At 45.0% G+C, this 25,258-nt stretch overlaps 1 protein-coding gene across 4 annotated transcripts in view; it reads right to left on the reverse strand.

Annotated features, from left to right (window-relative positions):
• GOLM1 (golgi membrane protein 1) overlaps positions 1 to 25,258 on the reverse strand; it is a 60,533-nt gene that overhangs the window by 28,594 nt on the left and 6,681 nt on the right. For 3 of the 4 annotated variants that reach the window (XM_005210391.5, XM_005210390.5, XM_010808143.4), the window contains exons 2-3: positions 20,944 to 21,093; positions 18,739 to 18,918 (exon numbers count right to left, since the gene is read on the reverse strand). In XM_005210391.5, coding sequence (XP_005210448.3) covers positions 18,739 to 18,918; positions 20,944 to 21,072 — 309 coding nt within the window. In that variant the 5' untranslated portion in view covers positions 21,073 to 21,093. Of the gene's footprint in view, positions 1 to 18,738; positions 18,919 to 20,943; positions 21,094 to 25,258 lie in introns of those variants that run through there. The other variant, NM_001192463.1, reaches the window with a different exon arrangement.

Genomic DNA, 25,258 nt, shown 5'->3' on the forward strand with positions numbered 1-25,258 from the left:
CCCCCCGGTATGAACTTGGATGCCTGGGGAGGAGTAGTATCGGTGTCCCACCACCAGCCTGCAGCCCAGGCAAGGGCGGGCGGCTCCTCTGGCTGTCTCCACTCCATGCCTGCAGAAACAGCAACCCCACAGTAACTGCGGTCTCTCTCTGGGGGAACCCAGGTACAGTCCGTCTCAACCAGAAGTTAAAACTGGCTAGGGGTGGGTGTTCGGCAACCGCTCCACCTGCCTGACAGTCAAAGCTATGGTTTTTCCAGTAGTCATGTATGGATGTGAGAGTTGCACCATAAAGGAGGCTAAGTGGCAAGGAACTGATGCTTTTGAACTGTGGTGTTGGAGAAGACTCTTGACAGTCCCTGGACTGCAAGGAGATGAAACCAGTCAATCCTAAAGGAAATCAACCCTGAAATACTCATCAGAAGGACTGATGCCTGAAGCTCCAATACTTTGGCCACCTGATATGAAGAGCTGACTCACTGGAAAAGACTCTGATGCTGGGAAAGACTGAAGGCAAAAGGAGAAGAAGGCAGCAGAGGATGAGATAGTCGGATAGCATCACCAACTCAATGGACATGAATTGAGCCGACTCCGGGAGATAGTGAAGGACAGGGAGGCCTGGCGTGCTACAGTCCATGAGACTGCAAAGAATCAGACACGACTGAGCAACTGAACCACTGCCACCACCTGTGAAGCCTCCTGATCCTTTCTAACTTCCAACATTCCTCCTTCCATCCAGACTGCAAGCTCAGGGGATAGAGGGGGTCACCCCCAGCTAGCTACATGTTGGGAATGCCCACAACAGAGGACAAAGCAACGGAGGCCTCAGGAAAACAAAGAAGAACACAAAAAAGTAAGCATGTGATCGCGGGGCTCAGTGTAACCAGCAGCCTGTACACAGGCACAGAGTCACCACCAGGTGCCAGGTGGCCCCAGGGCGCTCCACACCTCAGCCCTGTGACCCTCACACAGCTGTGTGAGGAGGCAAAACACAGTCCCACTGTGGGGGAAAGGAAACTGAGGCACAGGTGGCTTTAGAGACTTGATTTCACGTGGCCTTCTCAACAGCAAACAGGCATAGCCCAAGTCTGAGCCTGGCAGGCCTGCCCCAGAGATGAAGCTCCTCCTCACTGCACGCCTGCCAAACGGGGATCTGACCCCAGCAGGACTGCAACCCAGTGACAAATGGGGATCCAAACCCCAGCAGGACAGTGATCTAGTGACTGTACCTGGTGCTGTACCCTGAAGGAGAGGTGACATCAAACAGCAGTCTGCATCACACAGGTAAGTGATCTTTTGTACACAGAGCTAAGTAGGCCACAACATGAAGTTTCTTACTGTGTCATAATCAACAAAGTTTGTCGACCGGCTGGCTGTTACCTGAAGACCGGCTTCTGCCCCATTCCTGGGTAAAGGAGGACAATGACGCCCTCCCGGCACCCTTCTGTGCTTCCATTTCCTGATGGATCTCTCTGTCCAGCCCTCAGTCTTTCTTTGTCCTGGACTGGGCTTTCTAGAAGAAGGTGTTTATGAATACAAGGATGCACACCTAGAAACAAAATCTGGCCAAACGATTCTGGTGTTTATTTCAGGAGGCACAACAGGAAACAAGTCACAGTGATACCATCTGTACAATTAATCTCTCAGGGAGGGAACATCACAACCGTGGCCCATCACCTTCCATGTGGGCCAGCGGGGAGTCATATTCACACAGCTCATAGCTCCTGCTACTCTCAGAAAAGGCTTGCACATCTTCTGTTAAAATGGCAAAAGATGGCCCCAAGACCCAGCAGTCCCACTTTGAGATATATACTCAGAAGAACACAAAGCAGGATCTTGAAGAGATATCTGCATCCATGTTCACAGCAGCACCACGAACTGAAGCAACCTAGGATCCCTCAATGGATGAATGGATAAAGGAAATGCAACATATACGAACAATGGAACAGTACACAGCCTTTAAAAAGAAAGAATGTCACATGCTACAACATGCACGAACCTTTGAGGACATGCTAAGCCCGTGACTAAGTACAGACACTATGGAGAACAGTATGGAAATTATTTTAAAAACTAGAAATAGAAATACCATACAACCTAGCAATCCCATTCATGGGCATGTATCTGGAGAAAACTATAATTCAAATACGCACTCCATTACACACTATAGTACTATTTACCTTACCAGGACATGGAAGCAACCTAAATGTCCATAAACAGAGGAATGGATAAAAAAGATGTGATACATACACACAATGTAATATCACTCAGCAACAAAAGAGAACAAAGTAATGCCATTTGCAGCAACCTGGATGGACCTAGAGATTGATTTTGAGTGAAGTAAATCAGACAAAGAACGACAAATATTATATGATATGGCTTATATGTAGAATCTAAAAACAGAGGTGCTATTTTTCAGTTGCTGAGTCACGTCTGACTCCTGTGACCCAGCGGACCGCAGCACACCAGGTTCCCCTTCTCCCAGTCCTTCACTACTGCCCAGTTTGCTGAGATTCACTAATGCAATCACTGGATTGCATCAGTGATGCTATCCAACCACTTTGTTCTCTGCCACCCCTTTTCCAATTGCCTTCAATCTTTCCCAGCATCAAGGTCTTTTCCAGTGAGTCAGCTCTTCACATCAGGTGGCCAAAAGCATTGGGAGGGATAAACTGGGAGACTGGGGCGACATATACACACTACTGTATATAAAACAGATATTAAGAACCTGCTCTACAGCCTAGGGACTCCACTCAATACTCTGTAATGGCTTATGTGGAAAAAAATCTTTAAAAAAAGAGGGGATCTATGTGTATGTATAACTGATTCACATTACTGTACACCTAAAACTAACACTATATCGTAAATTAAAAAAAAATTTAAAGAAAAAAACAAAAATGTGGCACATACATACAATGGAATAGTATACTACACAACCTTTAAAAAGAATGTTACATGTCAAAATGTAGGTGAACCTTGAGGACATCATGCTAACCTAATCAAAAAAGGGCAAGCACTATATGATTCTATTATATGCACAGTGTCTAAAGCAGACAAAATCATGAAAACATAAAGCAGAAAGGTGGCTGCCAAGGGCAAGGGGTGGGGTAGGTTGGACAGACTAGTGTTTACTGGGCATAGACTCAGCGCTGCAAGGTGAAAAAGTTCCAGATACTTCCTGCACAACAATGTGAATATATTTAACACAGCTGAACTGCACCCTTAAATCTCTACCCTGCATAGTTAACAAACCACCTTCCCGCTGAATATCAGTGATGAAAGAGGACACAAAAAGAAAAGGGGCACTTCAATAATTATATGCTGATAATTCCGAAAGCCAACGTCCTGGGCAAATCATTTCTACAACAATTACGGCAATCTGACTTGTCCCTCCTCCACTCATTACCCTTCGGTTCAGTTCAGTCGCTCAGCTGACTCCGACTCTTTGCGACCCCATGAATTGTAGCATACCAGGACTGGAAAAGGTCAGTTTTCATTCCAATCCCAAAGAAAGGCAATGCCAAAGAATGCTCAAATTGCACTCTTTGTGTGCAAAGAGTGCACACACAAAGAGACATGGAACAACAGACTGGTTCCAAATAGGAAAAGGAGTACATCAAGGCTGTATACTGTCACCCTGCTTATTTAACTTCTATGCAGAGTACATCATGAGAAATGCTGGACTGGAAGAAACACAGCTGGAATCAAGATTGCCAGGAGAAATCTCAATAACCTCAGATATGCAGATGACACCACCCTTATGGCAGAAAGTGAAGAGGAACCAAAAAGCCTCTGGATGAAAGTGAAAGAGGAGAGTGAAAAAGTTGGCTTAAAGCTCAGCATTCAGAAAACGAAGATCATGGCATCCGGTCCCATCACTTCATGGGAAATAGATGGGGAAACAGTGGAAACAGTGTCAGACTTTACTTTTGGGGGGGGCTCCAAAATCACTGCAGATGGTGACTGCAGCCATGAAATTAAAAGACACTTACTCCTTGGAAGGAAAGTTATGACCAACCTAGATAGCATATTCAAAAGCAGAGACATTACTTTGCCAACAAAGGTTCGTCTAGTCAAGGCTATGGTTTTTCCTGTGGTCATGTATGGATGTGAGAGTTGGACTGTGAAGAAGGCTGAGCGCCAAAGAATTGATGCTTTTGAACTGTGGTGTTGGAGAAGACTCTTGAGAGTCCCTTGGACTGCAAGGAGATCCAACCAGTCCATTCTGAAGGAGATCAGCCCTGGGATTTCTTTGGAAGGAATGATGCTAAAGCTGAAACTCCGGTGCTTTGGCTACCTCATGCGAATAGTTGACTCATTGGAAAAGACTCTGATGCTGGGAGGGATTGGGGGCAGGAGGAGAAGGGGACAACAGAGGATGAGATGGCTGGATGGCATCACTGACTCGATGGACGTGAGTCTGAGTGAACTCCGGGAGTTGGTGATGGACAGGGAGGCCTGGCGTGCTGTGATTCATGGAATCGCACAGAGTCAGACACGACTGAGCGACTGAACTGAACTGAACTGCACTGAGGCCTCCCTGTCCATCACCAACTCCCGGAGTTTACCCAAATTCATGTCCATCGAGTCGATGATGCCATCTAGCCATCTCATCTTCTGTCGTCCCTTTCTCCTTCTGCCCCCAATCCCTCCCAGCATCAGACTCTTTTCCAATGAGTCAAGTCTTCGCATAAGGTGGCCAAAGTACTGGAGTTTCAGCTTTAGCATCAGTGCTTCCAATGAACACCCAGGACTGATCTCCTTTAAGATGGACTGGTTGGATCTCCTTGCAGTCCAAGGGACTCTCAAAAAGTCTTCTCCAACACCACAGTTCAAAAGCATCAATTCTTTGGCGCTCAGCTTTCTTCACAGTCGAACCCTCACATCCATACATGACCACTGGAAAAACCAGAGCCTTGACCAGACGGACATTTGTTGGCAAAGTAATGTCTCTGCTTTTTAATTTGCTATCTAGGTTGGTCATAACTTTTCTCCCAAGGAGTAAGCATCTTTTAATTTCATGGCTGCAATCACCATCTGCAGTGATTTTGGAGCCCCCAAAAATTAAGTCTGACACTGTTTCCACTGTTTCCCCATCTATTTCCAATGAAGTGATGGGATTAGATGCCATGATCTTCATTTTCTGAATGTTGAGGTTTAAGCCAACTTTTTCATCTCCTCTTTCACTTTCATCCAGAGGCTTTTTGGTTCCTCTTCACTTTCTGCCATAAGGGTGGTGTCATCTGCATATCTGAGGTTATTGAGATTTCTCCTGGCAATCTTGATTCCAGCTTGTGCTTCTTCCAGCCCAGCGTTTCTCATGATGTACCCTGCATGTAAGTTCAATAAGCAGGGTGACAATATATAGCCTTGACGTACTCCTTTTCCTATTTGGAACCAGTCTGTTGTTCCATGTCCAGTTCTAACTGTTGCTTCCTGACCTGAATATAGGTTTCTCAAGAGGCAGGTCAGGTGGTCTGATATGCCTATCTCTTTCAGAATTTTCCACGGTTTATTGTGATCCACAGTCAAAGGCTTTAGCATAGTCAATAAAGCAGAAATAGATGTTTTTCTGGAACTCTCTTGCTTTTTCAATGATCCAGCGGATGTTTGCAATTTGATTTCTGGTTCCTCTGCCTTTTCTAAAACCAGCTTGAACATCTGGAAGTTCATGGTTGACGTATTGCTGAAGTTCCATCCAAAATAAAAGTCCTTACTAGAGTTTGCAACTGCCTGAGGGTTTAGGAATTGCTGCAACTTGATATATCTGAAGATATTTCTGTCTCCCGTGTGACTTTATTCTTCCAAAGAAAATATATTTTAGTTATCTCCCCCAACCTACTTCCTGATGCATGGAAAAACAGTCTCCATTTAAGTAAATGAGAAAAGGATCATAAAACTCCACTGAGAACTTTATGTATGCAGTTTTATATTTACTGAAAATCTTGTTGAATCATTTTCAGGGAAACTATGAAAACGCTTTTAGTTTTTTGAGGGGTTCAAAATAAAGGAAAAAAAATCACCAGCATTAAACAAAACTATGTTTAAATTAATTACATATTGCACCCTAAACAGCCCAGATGATTTTCGCATTTTGGTAAAGAGTGATTTTACAGGAGCTGGACTTCCTGGCCTGTGTGACCTGTTTCCTGGGAATTCTCAGCAGCAGACAAGGAAGCAGTAAGTGCCACCAAAATTCAATTAGACACTAGCTCAGAAGGCCTTGGAATGAATCGCTCATAAATGAATGTATCATAGCCATTCTATTTCAGAAGCAAGTATAATTGATCAACCTATTTCTCCATTAGATTCCTAGGAAAATAACCTCAACATTCCATAGTAAACTTTCAAAGCAATAAGTCTGCAACAGCTTACCATGTTCCGAAAACCTGAAACACGCACACCAGGATGGTGCCAATTTAAAGAATCAAACAAAAGGGAAATAACAAGCATTGACAAGGGTGTGGAGAAACTGAAAACCTCCCAGCCAGATGATGAGAATGTAAAACGGTGAAGTCGCTGCAGAAAACAATTTGGCAGCTCCTCACAAAGTAAACAGGGGCTTCCCTGGTGGCTCAGCGGAAACGAACCCACCTGCAATGCAGCAGACTTGGCAAGAGATGCGAGTATGATCTCTGGGTTGGGAAGATCCCCTGAAGAAGGGAGTCGCTACCCCCTCCAGTATTCTTGTCTGGAGAATCCCATGGACAGAGGAGCCTGGTGGGCTTCAGTCGATGGGGTCACAAAGAGTCATACACAACTGAGCACAGCACACAGCTGCAACTAGAGAAAAGCCTGCACAACAGTGAAGACCCAGCACAAACAAAAATAAATAAATAAAACTAAGGGGAAAAAAAGCTAAATACTTATTATACAACCCAGAAATTCTACTCCTACGTATATGACCCTAGGTAGACTGTCCACGGAATTCTCCAGGCAAGAATACTGTAGTGGGTTGCCATTACCTTTTCCAGGGGATCTTCCTGACTCAGGGATCGAACCTGGGTCTCCTGCATTGCAGGCAGATTCTTTACCACCATCTGAGCTACCAGGGAAGCCCAGGTATATACCCAAGAGAACTGAAAACACATGTCTACACAGAAATTGTCCACAGATGGTCACAGCAGAATTGTTCGTAACAGCCAAAAAAGTGGCAACAACCCAAATGTCCAAGTGATGAATTAATAAATAAAAGTAGTCTATCCATATAGTGGAATATTATTCACTCATAAAAAGAAACGAAGGAACTTCCTTGGCGGGCCAGTGGCTAAGACTTGCACTCCCAATGCAGGGGGCCTGGGTTCACTCCCTAGTCAGGGAACTAGACCCCACGTGCCACACGTAAAGATCCTGCATGCCACAACTAAGACCCGGCACAGCCAAGTAAATAAACAGATAGGTATTTTTAAAAAGAAAGAAAGAAGTACTGACACACTCTAAAAGGCTATATGCCCAGAAGAGGCACACCCACAGAGGAAGAAGGTAGATGAGCGGTTCCTGGGGGGCTGGAAGGAGGAGGGGTGTGGGGAGGAGTAACAGTCCACAGGCCCACATTCCTTCTTGGGGCGATGAAAACATTCTGCAATTAGAGAGTTTGCACAACATTAGTATGCTTGCACAATACTGTGCGCATACTAAAATCCGCTGACCTATACACTTTAAAATGATTAAAAGGTGTGTGCTTTATGTTATGTGAATCTATCCCATTTAAAAGAAAGAGATGAAATTAAATATTAACATTTAATCTAAATATAGCCAAAATGTCATTTCAAGATGTAATCAACAAAACAGTATTAATGAGATATTTCACTTTTTTCTTTCACTCTAACACATTTTTACGCTTAAAGTGCATCTCAATTGGGACTTCTCAGTTCTCAGCAGCCACCTGTCCATGGAGATAGCACAGTCCCTGAGCAATAACAGGGGAGAAGAGAGTGTACCAGCATCAGTTAAGTGCCAGTCAGTGATTATTTATTTATGGCATCTTGATAGGATTACACACTCACACCAGCACCACTCACCACAACAGACAAGCTGTCGCCCAGACGCTTCAAGATTATGGTGCCTGTGGGCCAAATGCTGGTCCTCTGAACATGCATGTTCTCAGAGAAACCACGGCACAAGCAGTAAGGTGACGTGTCCAGTCCAACACCCTACAGCTGACGTAAGTCATTGTTGTGATTTAAAGTATCACGTGCAGAAATGTGAACACCGGCTGGATATCTGATACTAAGAAATTATTGGGAATTTTGGCTAGGGTAGTTACGAGAAAAAGATGATCCCACATTTTAGAGATACACATTGAAACAAGAATGATTCAAACCGCATGAGGTATAGTCACTGAATTTTGATGCTGGACACTGAGGGTCCATTAGATCACTCTCTCTACTTTTTCATGTTTAAACTTTCTATGATTAGTCTACACATGGTACACACTAAGATTAGTCACTAAGTCGTGTCCAGCTCTTTGGGACCCCATGGACTGCTGCAGGTCAGGCTTCCCTGTTCTTCACTATTTCCCATATTTGCTCAAACTCATGTCCATTGAGTCAGTGATGCTATCTAACCATCTCATCCTCTGTCGCCCCCTTCTCCTGCCTGCAATCTTTCCTAGCATCAGGGTCTTTTCCAGCGAGTCTGTTCTTCTCATCAGGTGGCCAAAGTATTGGAGTTTCAGCTTCAGCATCAGCCCTTCTTGTGGCACTGCCAGTAACTAAAACTGAAAAGCAAAGTTAAGAACAAATCCTTTTTCAAACTTTTTAAGTACAAGGCTGGTTTTAGTGGAAAAGAAAGATGAGTTAGATGTTGATGAGATGAAATTAACTTTTTTTTTTTTTTTTTTTGCCACGCCTCACAGCTTGCAGCATCTCAGTTCTCTGACCAGGGATCAAACCCAGGCCATCACAGTGAAAGTTACTAGTTCTAACTACTGGACAATCAGAGAATCCTGGAACTTTCATTTTCTGAGTGGAATCTAGAGAGGTTCAAGACCTTTTAGAGGTATAGATACTTCCTGTTTGTTACTTCTTACCTGTGGCCCCTTGTATCCGAGGGTGCCACACCCGCAACTGGTTGAACCCAGGACGTGAGGGCTGGCTGCATGCAGCCACTCGACACGTACAGCCTGAGCACTGCAGAGGTTGGCATCCACAGGGCGTGTGGGAACCAACCCCCATGGACACCCAGGGACAATTCAAATTCCACTCCCCCAACTGAGTCGTCTTATCACAGTATATATAGCTCCAACAATTTATCAGCTATCATAAGGTTTCTGAGGCGCATAAAGGGATAAAAGAGAGGAACAAGAAAGAAATAAGTAGAGAGATTGAGAGCAACAGAAAGAAGATGGGGGAGGGTGGTAATTTTTTTGAAGAAAATAAAAAGACGTGGAAGGAGATGGAAGGTTCCGTGGATTCTGGTTTCAGGTATGCTACAAATCTGCTTTATCTTTGGCCACCTCACGTAACTTCTCCTGGCCCCAGCTTCCAACTGGAACCTACCAGATGGACCTGCGACATTTAATGGGGGCACACCATGCACACGTGAAGGTGGGGCATTCTTTACTTTACAGGCTCTCCATATGGCAGCATGTTCAGCAGCCCTGCTCCCCTCACCCCTCCCCAAACCAGCAGCACCCTCACCCCCGCAATGTGCGTCACCACCAAAAAGAGCCCTGCCCCCTACATTTCCCAATGGCCCAGGGCAGAGGCCGGAGGGTTCACCAGTGAAGCAGAAGAAATCCTCCACAGCCTGGCCCATGTGAAAAGGGAGTGCCTCAGCCTACCCGGACCCCACCTCTCCACCACAGGCCTCTGCCGAAAACCACAGCCCAGAGAGGCTAAATGACAGCGGACAGGAAGCAAGCACCAGCAGGAGGAGGCACTTCCCTCTGAGTGAGGCATGAGGAGAAGCTGTGAGAAACTGCTGACTAACTAAGGGAGACGGATACTCACCCACAGCTCACGCACATCCAGAGGAGGCAGGGCCACTGAAAAGCAGGCTGTCTTCCCGCCCAGGGGCCACTGAAGGACCCCAGGACTCAGCACACCTGATCCGCCTGCGCAACGTGAGGTCTGCACACCACTGCCCCAGCTCCCCCATCAGTGGGGAGAAGGCCAAGCAGGGCCCCCAAAAAAGACATGAGGGAGACGGGGAGAGGTGTGCAGGGGCAGGTGGGCAGCAGAAGGAGGCTGAGTCCAGACCACAGGGAGGAGCTGAGAGACAGATGGGCACAAGTGTTGAGGTCAAGACCTACTCTTGGGAGTTTAAGAGACCCAGGGCACTATACAGTATGAGAACTTGGGTTATTCAAGGTGCAGAAACGGTTTAAGGGCACATGAGTAAGAGATTAGTGAGTGTACATGTGTGCGTGTGGGAGCAGTGGTATAAGAATGTGAGTGTGCTGAGTGAAGTAAGCCAGACGCCAAGGCACAAACACTGTGAGATCCTGCTGAGTGGGTGCTGTGAGCAGTCGAGTCCACAGACACAGAAGGCAGGACCACAGACACCACACGGGGAGGGGGGTGGGGGGGAGGACACAGAGGCAGTGCTTCACACGGACAGAACTTCCGGTGGGAAGATGAGAAAGCTCTGGAGTGGGATGGTGGTGACAGTCGCATAATGATGTGAATGTACTTGATGCCAATGAACTGCTCGCTGAAAAATCGTTAAAATGGTTGTTCTTACATTAAGTACATGGCAACCCACTCTAGTATCTTGCCTGGGAAATCTCAAGGACAGAGGAGCCTGGCAGGCTACAGTCCACAGGGGTCCAAAGAGTTGGATAAGACTGAGCAATGAATACTTTCACTTTTTCTTTCAAAGCAGGACAAATGGCTAGACTGCTTGACATTTGTTGCCTCCTTTTCAAAAGACAGAATCTTCCACAGGAAGCAACTCATAGAAACCACCACTGCTATGATTGAAGGGAGCAGCCCTCACCTCAGGTCCAAACAGGAACAGGAGCCACACGGCCTGGGGCTCTCACCACCCAACAAAAACCTCTACTATGCATCACTCACAACAGGAAAGTCCTAGAAATGCAGGATATTTTCATGCCACCTGCCTCAAATAATGCTTTCCAGAGCCTCCTCAGGACCCACATCACCCTGTCACAGAGGATAAACCTGCGGCTCAGAGGCCACCTCGACAGGGACACAGATCACACAGGTGAGTGACAACACGGGGCCAAGGCACGTGGAACAGGACCCGCCTCCCTCCACCTTCTACTGCCTCTTCTATTGAAGCTTTTCTCTTCCTGGACACAGAACAGTTCACGTGTTGCCAAGTCCCCTCTCCCATCATTCCATTTCACTTCTTTGTTAGGTTAGGAATGACACAGGAAGTGTATTTCCACCACAAAGGAAAGAAACATTACTCAAACAATTTTCTTTGCACTATAGTGGTGTTAGTCGCTCAGTCATGTCCTCCTCTGCTACTCTCTGGACTGTAGCCTGCCAGGCTCCTCTGTCCACAGAATTCTCCAGGCAAGAAAACTGGAGTGGGTAGTCATTCCCTTCTCCAGGGGATCATCCAGTGTCCGTTTTCATATTTTAACAAATTAGTGAAAAATCTCAACATGTCATAGCAGATACATGACTGCAAGAAACCAACCTAGAAAGAATGTCACAGACAAAACTATGGAAAAGGAAACCACTCCTGACTCTCACTTTTGGCAAGTGAAAATGGACACAGTGGCAGGAAGTTCAACCTTCCCTGAACAAAGTGCTACTCGGTAATTCAGGGCCTTCCAGACTCTTCCTCCAACCATCTCAGATATCAGGAAATTAGTACCTCAACTGCCTTTAGGATCACCACGTGGCTATGGGGCAACAACTAGTCAGAAGACCACCCAAGTTCTCAGTAAGTCTTCAGACTCACAAACATTAACTGGCTTTCTGACAAAATAAAAGAATGAACTGAGCCACTCCGTGCCATTCTCAAAGGAGTCGACACAGATCTTTACAACAGAATCTCTGTTAGCTTTTGCCAAAACTAACTAAAACCTGAGGCTCCGTTTCCAGGGAGGCCCCTTAAAAATCTGTTTTATATGTACACATACATACATCTGTACAAAGAAGACAGTATTTCACTGGGTGCTTGTGTGAGGATTATCTGTACCCAGACAAATGTGGTGGTTTAAAAATAACCACTCAAGTTCCTGACATCACCCCCCTAGAATGGAGTCTAACTTCTACCCCTTCCACCTGGTCTCGCCTTAGTGACTTGCTCCTAACAAATGTACAGGAAGTGACCCTGCACACTTCTGAGGCCTGGCCACTGAAAGGTGTAGAGGGTTAGCGTAACCCTGAATTTATGTCCACCCAGAGCATGGCAATGAACCTGTTAACAACCTCGTTTAGAATCAGGGTCTGAACAGATGTAAGTTAGTTGTAATAATGTTGGAGGGAGTGGGGGGAGCAGGGTGGGGGTGTGGGCCCCAAATCAGAATGACTAAAGAGGTGAAGAGACACAGACACAGAGGGAAGATGGAGGCAGAGACTGGAAGTAGTGTGTCTGCAGGTCAAGAGATGCAAAAATCTGCCAGCAAACAAGAAGCTACAAAGCACCAAGGCTCCATAGAGCCTTCGAGGGACCATGGCCCTGCTGACACCCTGATTTTGGACCTGGAGCCTCCAGAACAATGAAGGAATACATTTTCATTTTAAGGCATCCAGTTCCTGGTATTTATCTTGGCAGCTCTGGGAAACTCCTGCAAAAGATTATAGCTTCCTCCCCTTCATTGTTGGGATCCTCACCCTGGGAGCCCAGCCTCCATGCTTCAGGGAAGCCCCCAGCCACGTGGAAAGTCACATGTAGGTGCCGTGGCCTCACAAGACCCCTCTGAAGTCTCAGTTCCCTGACCGCAACACATGAGCGAGGGAACATTCAGGCGACTCCACCCCAAGCCTTCAAAGCACCCCGGATGTGGAGTGTGGAGTAGAACAAGCTGTTCCCTCTAGGCCCTCCCAAAGTGCAAGTTGTGAACAAAATAAATGTCTGTCATGCTTTTAAGCCACTGTGTTTGGAGGCAATTTGTTATCCAACAATAAAAAACAGGACAACACATATACGTATAATCCTGTTCATCTGACTCAAACACAGATCTTCAAAACATGGTCCCTTATGCCAATCAGATGTCAAGGCATTCTACAAAGGTCCCTTTCAGCAAATATTTATGAAGAATCCTCTTGTCTGGAAGTACACCCCTGCCTTCCTTCCGAGGGGAAGGTCACCTCAACATCCCTAAGATAACAATACAGAATAAGCCAAGACTTCCTGGGTCCCTTTAAATGGTGTGCAAAAACTAGGAGTGTTAAAACATGTTTACTGTTTAAAGAAGCCACCTTATCTACAATTTTCATGGCACATTACATTAATAAAAGTTTGAACACAATCATAATTTATAAATACTCCAAATAGATGGGGAAACGGTGGAAATGGTGACAGACTTTATTTTTGGGGGCTCCAAAATCACCAGATGGTGACTGCAGCCATGAAATTAAAAGACGCTTACTCCTTGGAAGGAAAGTTATGACCAACCTAGATAGCAGATTAAAAAGCAGAGACATTATTTTGCCAATAAAGGTCCATCTAGTCAAAGCTATGGTTTTTCCAGTAGTCATATACGGATGTGAGAGTTGGACTATAAAGAAAGCTGAGCGCTGAAGAATTGATGCTTTTGAACTGTGGTGTTGAAGACTCTTGAGAGTCCCTTGAACTGTAAGGAAATTCAACCAGTCAATCCTAAAGGAAATCAGTCCTGAATATTCACTGGCAGGACTGATGTTAAAGCTGAAACTCCAGTACTTTGGCCACCTGATGCAAAGAACTGACTCATTTGAAGAGACCCTGATGCTGGGAAAGATTGAAGGCGGAAAGAGAAGGGATGACAAAGGATGAGATGGTTGGATGGGATCACCAACTCAATGGACATGAGTCTGAGTAGGCTCCAGGAGTTGGTGATGGACAGGAAGGCCTGGCATGCTGCAGTCCATGGGGTCACAAAGAGTCGGACACGACTGAGTGACTGAACTGAACTGAACTGAACTGAAAGTGTAGTATTTTTTTTAAAGGTTCTCAGTGGTTAATCTCCAAATGATGGAATTACAGGTGATTTTTATTTTTATATTTTCATAATTGTCTTTTAAAGTATTTTTTATATTTTCATAATTCCCAACCCAGGGATTGAACCCTGCTCTCCTGCACTGCAGGCAGGTTCTTCACTGCTGAGCCACCAGGGAAACCTAATTGTCTATAATAAAAATATTTTGATAATTAAGAAAAAGACAATTTCTTTGAAAGCTACTGAAAGCTGACATATACAATCATTTCTTGTTTTAAAACAAAGCTGAATATCCCTACTAATAATATACAACTCAGGAAATGAGCTTCTACCCAGTTATATAAATGCACATGAACTTGTGTAATTGCATTTATGCAATCAAAGTGAATTAACCATACCTATTCATGCAACAGGAATGCAGAAAAGAAAGAAAATGAAAATGACAATCCAATCTCAAAGGATCAGCTGAAGTCTCATTGGAAGTATTTACCATCAACCAGTCAGAGTCTGTGGGATCTGGTTCAAATCATCAGGACAGAGAACCTGACTGGCCAGCTGCAGCTCTGGGAATGGGCACACTTCACTGACCCAGGCTTCTCCCTGCTTCCAACAGGCTATGGCTCCTGAAAATGGAACCAGCCAGGAAAGCACAAAAAAGAAAAAGTAACAGCACCACACTGGTGAGCAAGGTGGAAACAGATAATGAAAATGTAATAACACCATCCAGCAATTCAGCTTTTAAGTTTACCTCTAAAAAAACTCTTTCGATCCACAATGACAAATTTGATACAGTGCAAACATTCACATATGTATTATCTTTAATATATACACTGACACAATGGTTTCACCAAAGAATATTAAATAATATAATAATACTCTAATATTTTAAAAATCTTTATGTGGGTCATAACCAGCAAATTATTACTCCCAGCTCATTAATGGGTCCCCAAACTGTAGTCAGAAATGTACTGAAAGCTTAGAGAAACTCACACGTGTCAAGGGAGCCCTGCAGAAGCAGCTAGTTCTCTGCAACAGCCAACACTAGAAACAAGTGACGGGCCCAGTGCAGAGGGTGGGTAAGCTGCGGCACATTTATACAAAGAAACAGGGCACAGTGGTGATAATGGACAAACTAGATCTATATACCAAGAGCCCCTTCATGGATCACAGCCATGTCACACTGAAGGCACTTGCATAACTCAATGAAGCCATAAGCCATGCCATGCAGGGCCACCAAGATGGACAGGTTACAGTGGAGAGTTCTGACAAAACGTGGTCCACGGGAGGAGGGAATGGCAAGCCACTCTGGTATTCCTGCTTCAAGAACTCCATGAATAGTATGAGAAGGCAAAAAGATATGACACTGGAAGATGAGCCCCCCAGGTCAGAAGGTGTCCGGTATGCTACTGGGGCAGAGTGGAAAGCGACTTACTAATAGCTCCAGAAAGAATGAAGTGGCTGGGTCAAAGCGGAAACGATGTTCAGTTGTGGATGTGTCTGGTGGTGAAAGTCAAGACTGAAGCTGTAAAGAACAATATTGCAGAGGAACCTGGAACGTTAGGTCCATGAAACAAAGTAAATTAGACATGATCAAGCAAGAGACAGCAAGAGTGAACATTGACATCTTAGGGATCAGTGAACTAAAATGGATGGAAATAGGTGAATTTAATTCAATTGACCATTATTATCTATTAGTGCGGGTAAAAATCCCTTAGAAGAAATGGAGTAGCCCTCATAATCAATAAAAAGAGTCTGAAATGCAGTACTTGAGTGCAATGTCAAAAATGACAGAATGATCTCAGTTCATTTCCAAGGCAAACCATTCAACATCACAGTCATCCAAATCTATGCCCCAACCATTAATGCAAAAGAAGCTGAAGTTGACTGGTTCCATGAAGACCTGCAAGACCTCTTGGAACTAACACCAAAAAAAGATGTCCCTTTCATTACAGGAGATTGGAATGCAAAAATAGGAGAGATACCTGGAGTTACAAACAAGTTTGGCATGGAATACAAAATGAAGCAGGGCAACGACTAACAGAGTTTTGCCAAGAGAACATACTGGTCACAGCAAACATACAGCACAAGACATGACACTACACGTGGGTATCACCAAAACCAGACTGATTTTACTCTTTGCAGCCAAAGATGGAGAAGCTCTATACAGTAAACAAAAACAAGACCTGGAGCTGACTGTGGCTCAGATCATGAGCTCCTTATTGCAAAATTCAGACTTAAATCGAACAAAGAAGGGAAAGCCACTAGACCATTCAGGTATGACCTAAAGCAAATTTTTTATAATTATACAATTTAAGTGACAAATTGATCCAAGGTATTAGATCTGGTAGACAGAGTGCTTGAGGAACTACAGATGGAAATTTGTTAACACTGTAGAGGAGGTGGTGACCAAAACCATCCCTAAGGAAAAGGAAAGCAAGAAGGCAAAGTGGTTGTGTAAGGAAGCCTTACAAATAGCTGAGGAAAGAAGACAAGTGAAAAGCAAGGGAGAAAGGCAAACATACACCCAACTGAATACAGAGTTCCAGAGAATAGCAAGGAGAGATAAGAAGGCCTTCTTAAGTGAACAACGAATAGATAGAGGAAAACAACAGAACAGAAAGACCAGAGATTTCTTCAAAAATACCAGCAATATCAAGGAAACATTTCATATAAGGATGTGCACAATAGAAGACAGAAACAGTAAGGACCTAACAAAAGCAGAAGAGAGTAAGAAGAAGTGGCAAGAATACACAGAAGAACTATATAAAAAAATGTCTTAATGACCCAGATAACCACAATGGTGTGGTCACTCACCTACAGCTAGACATACTAGAGTGTGGACCTTAGGAAGCATTGCTATCGACAAAGCTAGTGGAGGTCACAGAATTCCAGCTGAGTTTTTAAAATCCTAAAAGATGACGCTGTATGAAAGTGCTGCACTCAATATGCCAGCAGATTTGGAAGACTCAGCACTGGCCACAGGACTGGAAAAGGTCAGTTTTCATTCCAATCCCAAAGAAGGGCAATACCAAAGAATGTTCAAAAAGGAAAAAAAATTAAAAACAGAATATAGAAAGGCCAGAGGCTCAGAGTAACAGGCAATTCTTCCTAAGGAAAAAAAAGGTCAGATTTTCAGGTAATAACAGATACACACAGGGGTGGAGAGGCAGGCAGAAAGACAACACAAAACATTCTTTTTCCTCCCTCCCTGTAGAAGGGAAACCTTGCTCTGGCTGCCATTTCTAGACAGGGCCTCAGACTTTTCCTATGTGACTGGTTTGAAGGGTGAGAAATACTTTTTAAAAAAAATCTGAAGAGTACTTTCTCACAGTCACAAATGTCTGTTTCTTCTCTGAATTGTTCCAGTTTTTATGCTGCTGTAGGAAGGTGCTGCCGTATTTTTCCCATATGTGGGTGACACTGTGTGTGCTCCCGGAATCCTCTTCAGCTACGTAGAACAGGACCTCGCTATTTCTCACATGCTTAACCTCTTGAAGTACATTTTGGGAGGAAATAGGGTGTATTCTTAAGGGATGAAGTTGGCAGAAGCTCCATGTGGGATTTGGCTCATGCTAATCCATGTGCCTCTCTCTGTGAAATGTTTGATTTACTGGAAAGCAGTCATATCTTGAGATGCATTATCTTGAAAGCGGACTTGATTTTAGTAGAAACTAGCAGCCAAGTCTTCAAGAAAATAAATGTTCATGAGCCTGATGCACTTTAGAAAAGAAGATATTAGTAACTCATACCATTACACAGTCTAACAAACAGGAAAGTGAAGTCACACAGTCCCAAGCAAGCCAGAAAAAGCAAGACACATAAAGCTGCTCTCATTCGCAGGAAGTCCCTTCTAAAATCTGTGCAGGTCTAGTATTTTTTAAACATAAAACCCAGCACTTTCAGGTCCCCTACTTTCTCGGTGCGTATTTAGTAGGAGGTCTACATCTCCTCTCCCTGTGGGATACTCATGGCCACAATGCTGTCCCTTTGTGAGATACAAGCATCCGGCTCACACCTGGCACAGAGGAGGTACTCAACGCAAATTTGTAAAAGAAAACAAGGTTAACAGGAGGATGAACCTGATGCTTAGATAGTTCTTTGGCACTTCTCCCTTTTATCACCACTTCAAAAGGTTTTCCAACAAGCTCATCCAGGGACTACTGGCAAGATGGGGAAACGCCCAAAGCTTGAGCAAGAGGCTCATTCCACACCTGAACAGCCATGTTCTTTCACATGCAGTTCTGCACATGCAGTTTCTTTGCCCTTCCCGTCTGTTCTGTTTCCAATTCCAGCTCATCCTTGAACACTCTACTTAATTTAGCTTCTTGTTGGTGACCCCTCCCCGCCCCAGTCAACAGAATTCACTCCTTCCGAGGGCTTCCCTGGTGACTCAGTGGTAAAGAACCCACCTGCCAATGCAGAAGGGTTCCATCCCTGGGTCAGGAAGATCCCCTGAAGAAGGAATTGGCAACTCACTCCAGTATTCTTGCCTGGGAAATCTCATGGACAGAGAAGCCTGGCGGGCTACAGTCCATGGGGTCGCCAAGAGTCGGACATGACTAAGTGACTAAACAACAACACACATAAACACGCAGCTGCTTATCCTCCCACTGAGGAGAATTCAACAGGGTATACACGGCATTTAGAACAGAATTAAGAGGAAGTCAAGCAGGTCTTGCCTTTTCGTCCTGGTACAACTTGTTGACGCTCTCCATCTGAAAGTTGTGGCTGGACTGGATTTTGTCCAGCTGCTCCCGCTGCTTTTCCAGCTCCCCCTGGAACTCATTCTTCTTCATCTCCACAGCCCCTCGCTCCGCAGCTGCCCTGCGGACCCTGCCTTCCAGCTCCACAATCCGCGTCTGCAAGGACACCACAGCGTAAGGACCATGTGAAGCTATCCTCAGACCAGACTGCCACGTTCCCTCAGCAAGACCACACCACAGCCCCCAGCCGGGGCCAAGTGTGTTCACAGCGTGTCCATTCCCACCTGGTGTGTCCCCAGGGCTTGATCTTCTAGGTGAGTGGTGCAGATGCTCCCACAGGCTATTCTAGAGGCTATTCACTTCTCTGAGCATCTGTGTGTCTACTGTGCGTCTCCATGGAAACACCACCACACCCCTCACAGGGACTTTGCCAGGCTTGATTGAGGCAGGTATAGGCACACCTCATTTTATCGAGCTTCACAGGTATTGTATTTTTTAGAAATTGAAAGTATGTGGCAACCCTGCATGGACCAAGTGCGTCAGCACCATTTTTTCCAATAGCATTTGCTTACTCCGTATCTCTGTATCACATTTTGGTAATTCTCATAATATTTCAAATTTTTCATTATCATTATATTTGTTGTGATGATCTGAGATCATGATCTTTGAAGTTACTAAGGCTCCCTAAATGCTTAGATGATGGTCAGCATTTTTTAGCAGTATTTTTAAGTTAAAGTATGTACTTTTTTTTTTTAGATATAACACTACTGAACACTTAATAGAGTACAGTATAGCATAAATATAACCTTTTATGCACTGATAAAAAAAAACTCACATGACTTGTTTTATTGCACTATTTGCTTTATTACAGCAGTCTGGAACTGAATCTGTGATATGGCCAAGGTCTGCCTGTACATAAAATGCTTTATGCATTACCTGGTGTGAGCTGGCGCTCAAATATTTAGTTTCTTTTCCTCACTAACACAGCACTTGAACACTCTTTATAAGACACAATTTCTGAAACAGATTGAGTTCTCTGGACACCAAAACCCCATCTGCCCAGATAACAGGGGTCCAGGGGAAACTCAGACAAAAGCACTACCACTGCGGGGGGCAGGCACCAGAGGAGTTCAGAAACGCTCCTAGGGGACGGGTTTCCTGAGAACTCAAGCCCTGCCACCAGAAAGAATGGCTTGGAGTCCCAGCTCCCCTCGTCCTTCCTCTGTGAAATGGGGTGGGGAACAAGATCCTAACCTGACAGAATACAAAAAAAGGTAATGTATGCAACGTACCCTTAAAGAAACATTATTCTGATACCTGTTAAAATGATAAGGAAAACTTGATTCAAGCTGCTGCAACAGGGGTCATGACTATTGCAGTTGAGAGAGAAACTGCTCTCAATTCTGAGTACCGCAGAGACAGCTGAGGATTTACAGCCAAAGAGCAGGGACAAGGGGTTGGTAGATGGAAAAGTACTAAGAGGGTAGGGGGAGTCTTGCTAAAGGCACGCCCATCAAAGATAATGCATGAGGAGCTTGCTTGGGCATCAGGGCTGGAGGAATGAGTTAGCAGGATTCTCTGCTGAGCCTGGGCTGGGCAGGCCAAAAACAGGATGGCCTTGACAAGACTGAGGCCTTGTCAAGAAGGGGGCTCCACAAAGCCTGACTAAACCGTGGTCAAGAAAGAGTCCTGGCTGTCGCTCAGTACTGCTGGCCCATGACAGGTGGCAATAAATAGGAAAGATAAAGTTATTACTATCAGTAAATGATACTGGTAAAGACTGGTACCTCTAAACACATTTCTCACACCCACTCTCCAAATACACTACCCACACCACTCAGGTACTGAATGTGGACTGGAGGACCAGAACGGGCTGTGGGCAGGGTACTTGAGCTGTTTTCCCAGAACCAGCCCCAAAGGCCTAACTAAAAATTGTTCACTTACAGGAAGGGCAGACAGGCATGTCCTAGCAGCAAGCCTAAGAAGTCACAAGGGGGTCCTCGCCCACCCAAGAGCAGGGCTGGTGTGGAGCCAGGCCTGAGGCTGGGTGTTGGGCCCTGCAGAACATGCATTACTGTGCACAAAACCTTAGGTGCTGATAAACCACGAACTCCTCAGAATCCAGCACCCAGCAGCTCTAAATACTCTGTGACACCCACACAAACAGGACCAAGAGAACACCTGGAGATCCACGCTCCGGGAGCTGGCGATCCAGTAGTTGAAGCCCAGGACAATGATACAGGCCACCAGGGCAGCCAGCACGAGCGGTGGTGACTTCATGCTCCGACGTCCGTTTCCCAATCCCATCATCTCAAGGGCCGGGCTGAGAACCTGCCGAATGAGAACAGGCACACAGGCCTCAGTACCAGGACTGCCATGCCCCGGACATGCCACATCCATCACCACAACCAACAGGAAGGCGGCCTGCCCGAAACACAGGCTGGTGTTTTCTCCTTGAAACACAGAGCTGTCGGCAGAGAGGACTGTACATAGCACACCCAGAGCAGATGATGTGTGCCCTGGGCAGTGCGGCTAGATCCCTGGGACAGGCCTGTGGGAGTGGGCACCATCATAGAAACCCATCACACACCGGCTCAACACTGCGGGCAGGTAATAATTTCTCTTATGCCTCAGTTTTCCCATCTGAAAAAATGGGGATAACTATAGTTTCTTACCTCCCAGTACAATTTGAGAAATCACCATCTCTGTAAGCAGTAAAAGCAAATATTAGTGCTTCTACATCACATTAGAATGACTAGAACGACTCCAGGGACTTGCCTGGTTGTCCAATGGGTGGGACTTCACCTTCCAATGCAAAGGGTGAGGGTTCAATCCCTGGTCAGGGAGCTAGGATCTCACATGCCTGACCATGAAAAAAACCAAGACACGGAACAGAAGCAAAAGACTTCAAAAAATCTTTTAAAAATGAAAGAAAGACTCCATTTCTCATTATTCCGCAAAGAAGTCTTTTTGATCTGATTCCTAACAAGGGGAGGGTTTTCTATTCTTTGATAAAATTGTCAGTGACACCCAATTACGATATTCCCTGAGCCAAGCAGGAAAGCCTCCTGGAGGCGTGTGAAGCCAGGACCGGAAGTGCCCCGACTGCCTCAGAAAGAGGCATTGGCCCAGCTTCCTTTGAACACTGTTCTCTCCCTTCTGAGCCCATATCTGTGCAGCACAGCCAAGTCAGGAGACTTCAAGGGCTGCAGGGAGCATCAGACTTCTTGAAAGAAACAGAAACACAGCTGACAAGGAAGGAGTCATGTTTCTGCTCCTGGGCTCCGATCCCAAGCCCAGTCTGGCTGGATCCCAGCCCTGCCCCAGCAAGGGTAAGGTTAGTGAACTGTTCCAAACGGCTTTCGCTGAGCCAGATGAACAGGGCCTTATCAGAAGGAAGGCAATGCACACAATACATGTAATCAACGGGCTCCCTCACAATAGATGTGCTTTTATGCCAAGTGAGGCCAGCAATGGAGGACGGGGAAGAGGTGGTGAGGGCGGAAGGGGAGAAGCAAACGGGGGAGGAGGGGAAGAGACACCACCAGGGACTCAGCTCTGAGGTGAAGTTCCTGCAGGTGAGGACACAGGAGAACTGAGAGCCAGCTCTCCCCCAATGGTACTTGTAGCTGAGTCGTGTCCCTGGGAGACATCCTCTCTCTCTAGGTACTGGCGTGGGAGCCAAGAAGGGGATGTAAGAGCAATCTAGTGGAAATCACGTAAAACTAAGCACCCCCAGAATTCCCATGCATAGAACTGAGGGCTGAGTCCAGCCTCCATTGACTGGTGCCTTCTTCACCAGTTCTGGTCTCTTGGGACAAAAGAGGAAAATAAGTTTTAAATTTAACTGAGAGTTGCTATCAGCTAGCACTGTATGTACTAACAGAGAGTGATGCTCAGAAATACTAAAGTTCCAGAAAATTCTACGGATCTGCTGAAAATGTGTCTCCACTGCTTTATCATGTTTTTGATCATGAAAGTCTTTCTTTAAAAAAAAAAAAATATATATATATATATAATTACAAATACAATTGGGGAGAAAAATCACACACAGTGAAGTGTAAAATTAAAAGTCCTCCTCTTCCTACTTCACTGGCTGTTCCTTCTATTCCAGCTGCTCTTAACCCTCAAAAGGCATCAAAATAACTCGGGACATTTCTTAAATCACCAAGAAGTAGGCCCACTCCTCCTTTCTCTATGAAATCTTTTGCCCGTAATTTTTAGCTATTGTTGGTGTTTTCAAAATAACCTAATCTCATCACTCTTTGTTTCTAGATTTTGCTTAAATTTTGAAAGACATTTCCTACTCTAAGTTTAGATATACATTTACCCATATCTCCTCTCAACATACCTATGGGTTTCATATTTATATTTAAGTATTTCATCCATTTGGAATTTTTTTGACCCAAGAAGTAAGGAAATACAAAGAAAACTTTTTTGTTTTTTTTTTTTTTTGGAATGCCCAGCCAGTTCTCTGAGCACTCTCTTATGGAATAATCTATTTTCACTCAGTTCTCTGAAAGGCCGTCTTTGTCACATGCTTAAACCCTTGACAATACGCTTTTAGATGGGATCCTTACTTGATCTTTTGTTATACCTGCAGATGTGAGTCAGGGTGGTATACCGTAACTCTGAAAACAATGTAACTCAATTCTCACTTCAAGGAAGTTACAGATGATCATTTAACATTCTTCTTCCTTTAGCCAGTCAAAAAGTTTAGTGAACAGCTCTGACAGGACAGGTTGTCGTGCTAGCAACAGGAAGCCAGGGCAGCGTTAAGAGATCTAACTCAGAACCCAGTGGCCAGAGTCAGACTTGGCTCCACCTCTTAAGAACCACAGAACCCTGGACTGTCTTCCTCAGAGGGCTTAAATGAGGAATACAGACCAGAAAAGATAAGAGACATGCCTAGAACCACAACCGACACATAGTTTCAATGGCTCAGGGAATGCTGACTATCATATTAGAGGCTTCCCTGGTGACACAGGCAGTAAGAATCTGCCTGCAATGCAGGAGACCCAGGTTTGATCCCTGGGTCAGGAAGATCCTCTGGAGAAGAGAATGGCACCCCCACTCCAGTATTCTTGCCTGGAGAATCCCATAGACAGAGGAGCCTGGTGGGCTACATTCCATGGGGTTGCAGAGTCGGACATGACTGAGCAACAGTAATCATTATTAGAGATGGAAAGATGAATAACAAATCATTTCCAGATCTGGCCTTTTCTGCCCTTTATAAGAAAAAAGTGATGAATGTCTTCCCTCCTCAATTGTTCTACTTTATAGCAACCAGCCATTCCTAGGAACCAGCCATAGGAACCAGCTCCTCCCTCAACTCTGCTGTCCACTGAAGCAGCAGTCACTGCCATCACCTGGGCTGACTCACAGATGCTGCTTCTGCAGCAGACATCCTAGACTAGGACCCTAGTATGCAAGAGAGAGGTTCCAGGAAGCTGAGTACAGTCTCAGAGGCCCCTCGCCTGACCCAGCACTTGGCAGGTCAGTTGGTGTGCAGCCGCCCAGAGGGCGCAATAAGGAGAGCCCCGGGCTCCCAATGGACAGAGGGCTGCCCAGGTAAGAAGATGACCATGACGGAGAAAGGGCCAACAGTGACCCTTCGTCCTGCAACGTGCCTCACCCAGGACTTCCAGGATTGCAGAAACACTGCTGCCCAAGACGAAGGGAGTCATGGCTGGGAAAATGTCAAAGCCTAATGAAGACTAAGGGCAGGCACTCAAAGTCAGGGTTGTCAAATGTTTCAAACGCTCTACCCTCCTCCACTTTAGAATTTATACAGACTGGGGGTGACAGAAGTGGGTCGGAGACAGTCTATGTCAGACAGATTAACAGTCATAATTTAGGCTTCAGAAGGTGTTTTGTCTTATATTTGATTATAGTCACTTGACATACTGAAAAAGATTAACCTAAATCAACTAAACTCTGTGAAATTCCAGGTATATCTGCATTAAATGTTTCTTGGCAAGTTGGAAGAGTCGTTTTTAAAAAAATGACTGGCTCAATTAATTTAAGCAATTCAATCTACTGGTTAAAATTATTGTTGCCTTTTAAGCAAAAATGTTTATAAGAGAACAGAGACTTTTTTTAAGAAAAACATAAGAAAATGGGCAACTGGTTAAATACATGAGCCCTTTGAACTTCCTAGTTAAATAATCTTTCCATTTCCTCATTTTCACGGAGATTTTTAATCATATAGGCAAATACATAAGCAATCAAATCAGATTGACTTGTTTAACCAATGTCATCACTACAGGAACAACACAGCTTCTCCAAACAATATGGGAGCTGCACCTTAATTCCTTCTCAGAAGAAATGGCCTTACCAGGTGGGCGGAGGGCGAGAGCCGGAAGTGCCCTCAATGGAGCCAGAAGTGACCTGAACAGAGTTCAGAAGCCACCTCAGTGAGCAAACAGATTGGAGGATGCCCCAATTAGCGCTGAGGTCTCAGGAGTTGGTCACCAACATTTTTTTGGAGGGTTCA

Source organism: Bos taurus, chromosome 8, assembly GCF_002263795.3.
Source record: "Bos taurus isolate L1 Dominette 01449 registration number 42190680 breed Hereford chromosome 8, ARS-UCD2.0, whole genome shotgun sequence".
Taxonomy (NCBI): domain Eukaryota; kingdom Metazoa; phylum Chordata; class Mammalia; order Artiodactyla; family Bovidae; genus Bos; species Bos taurus.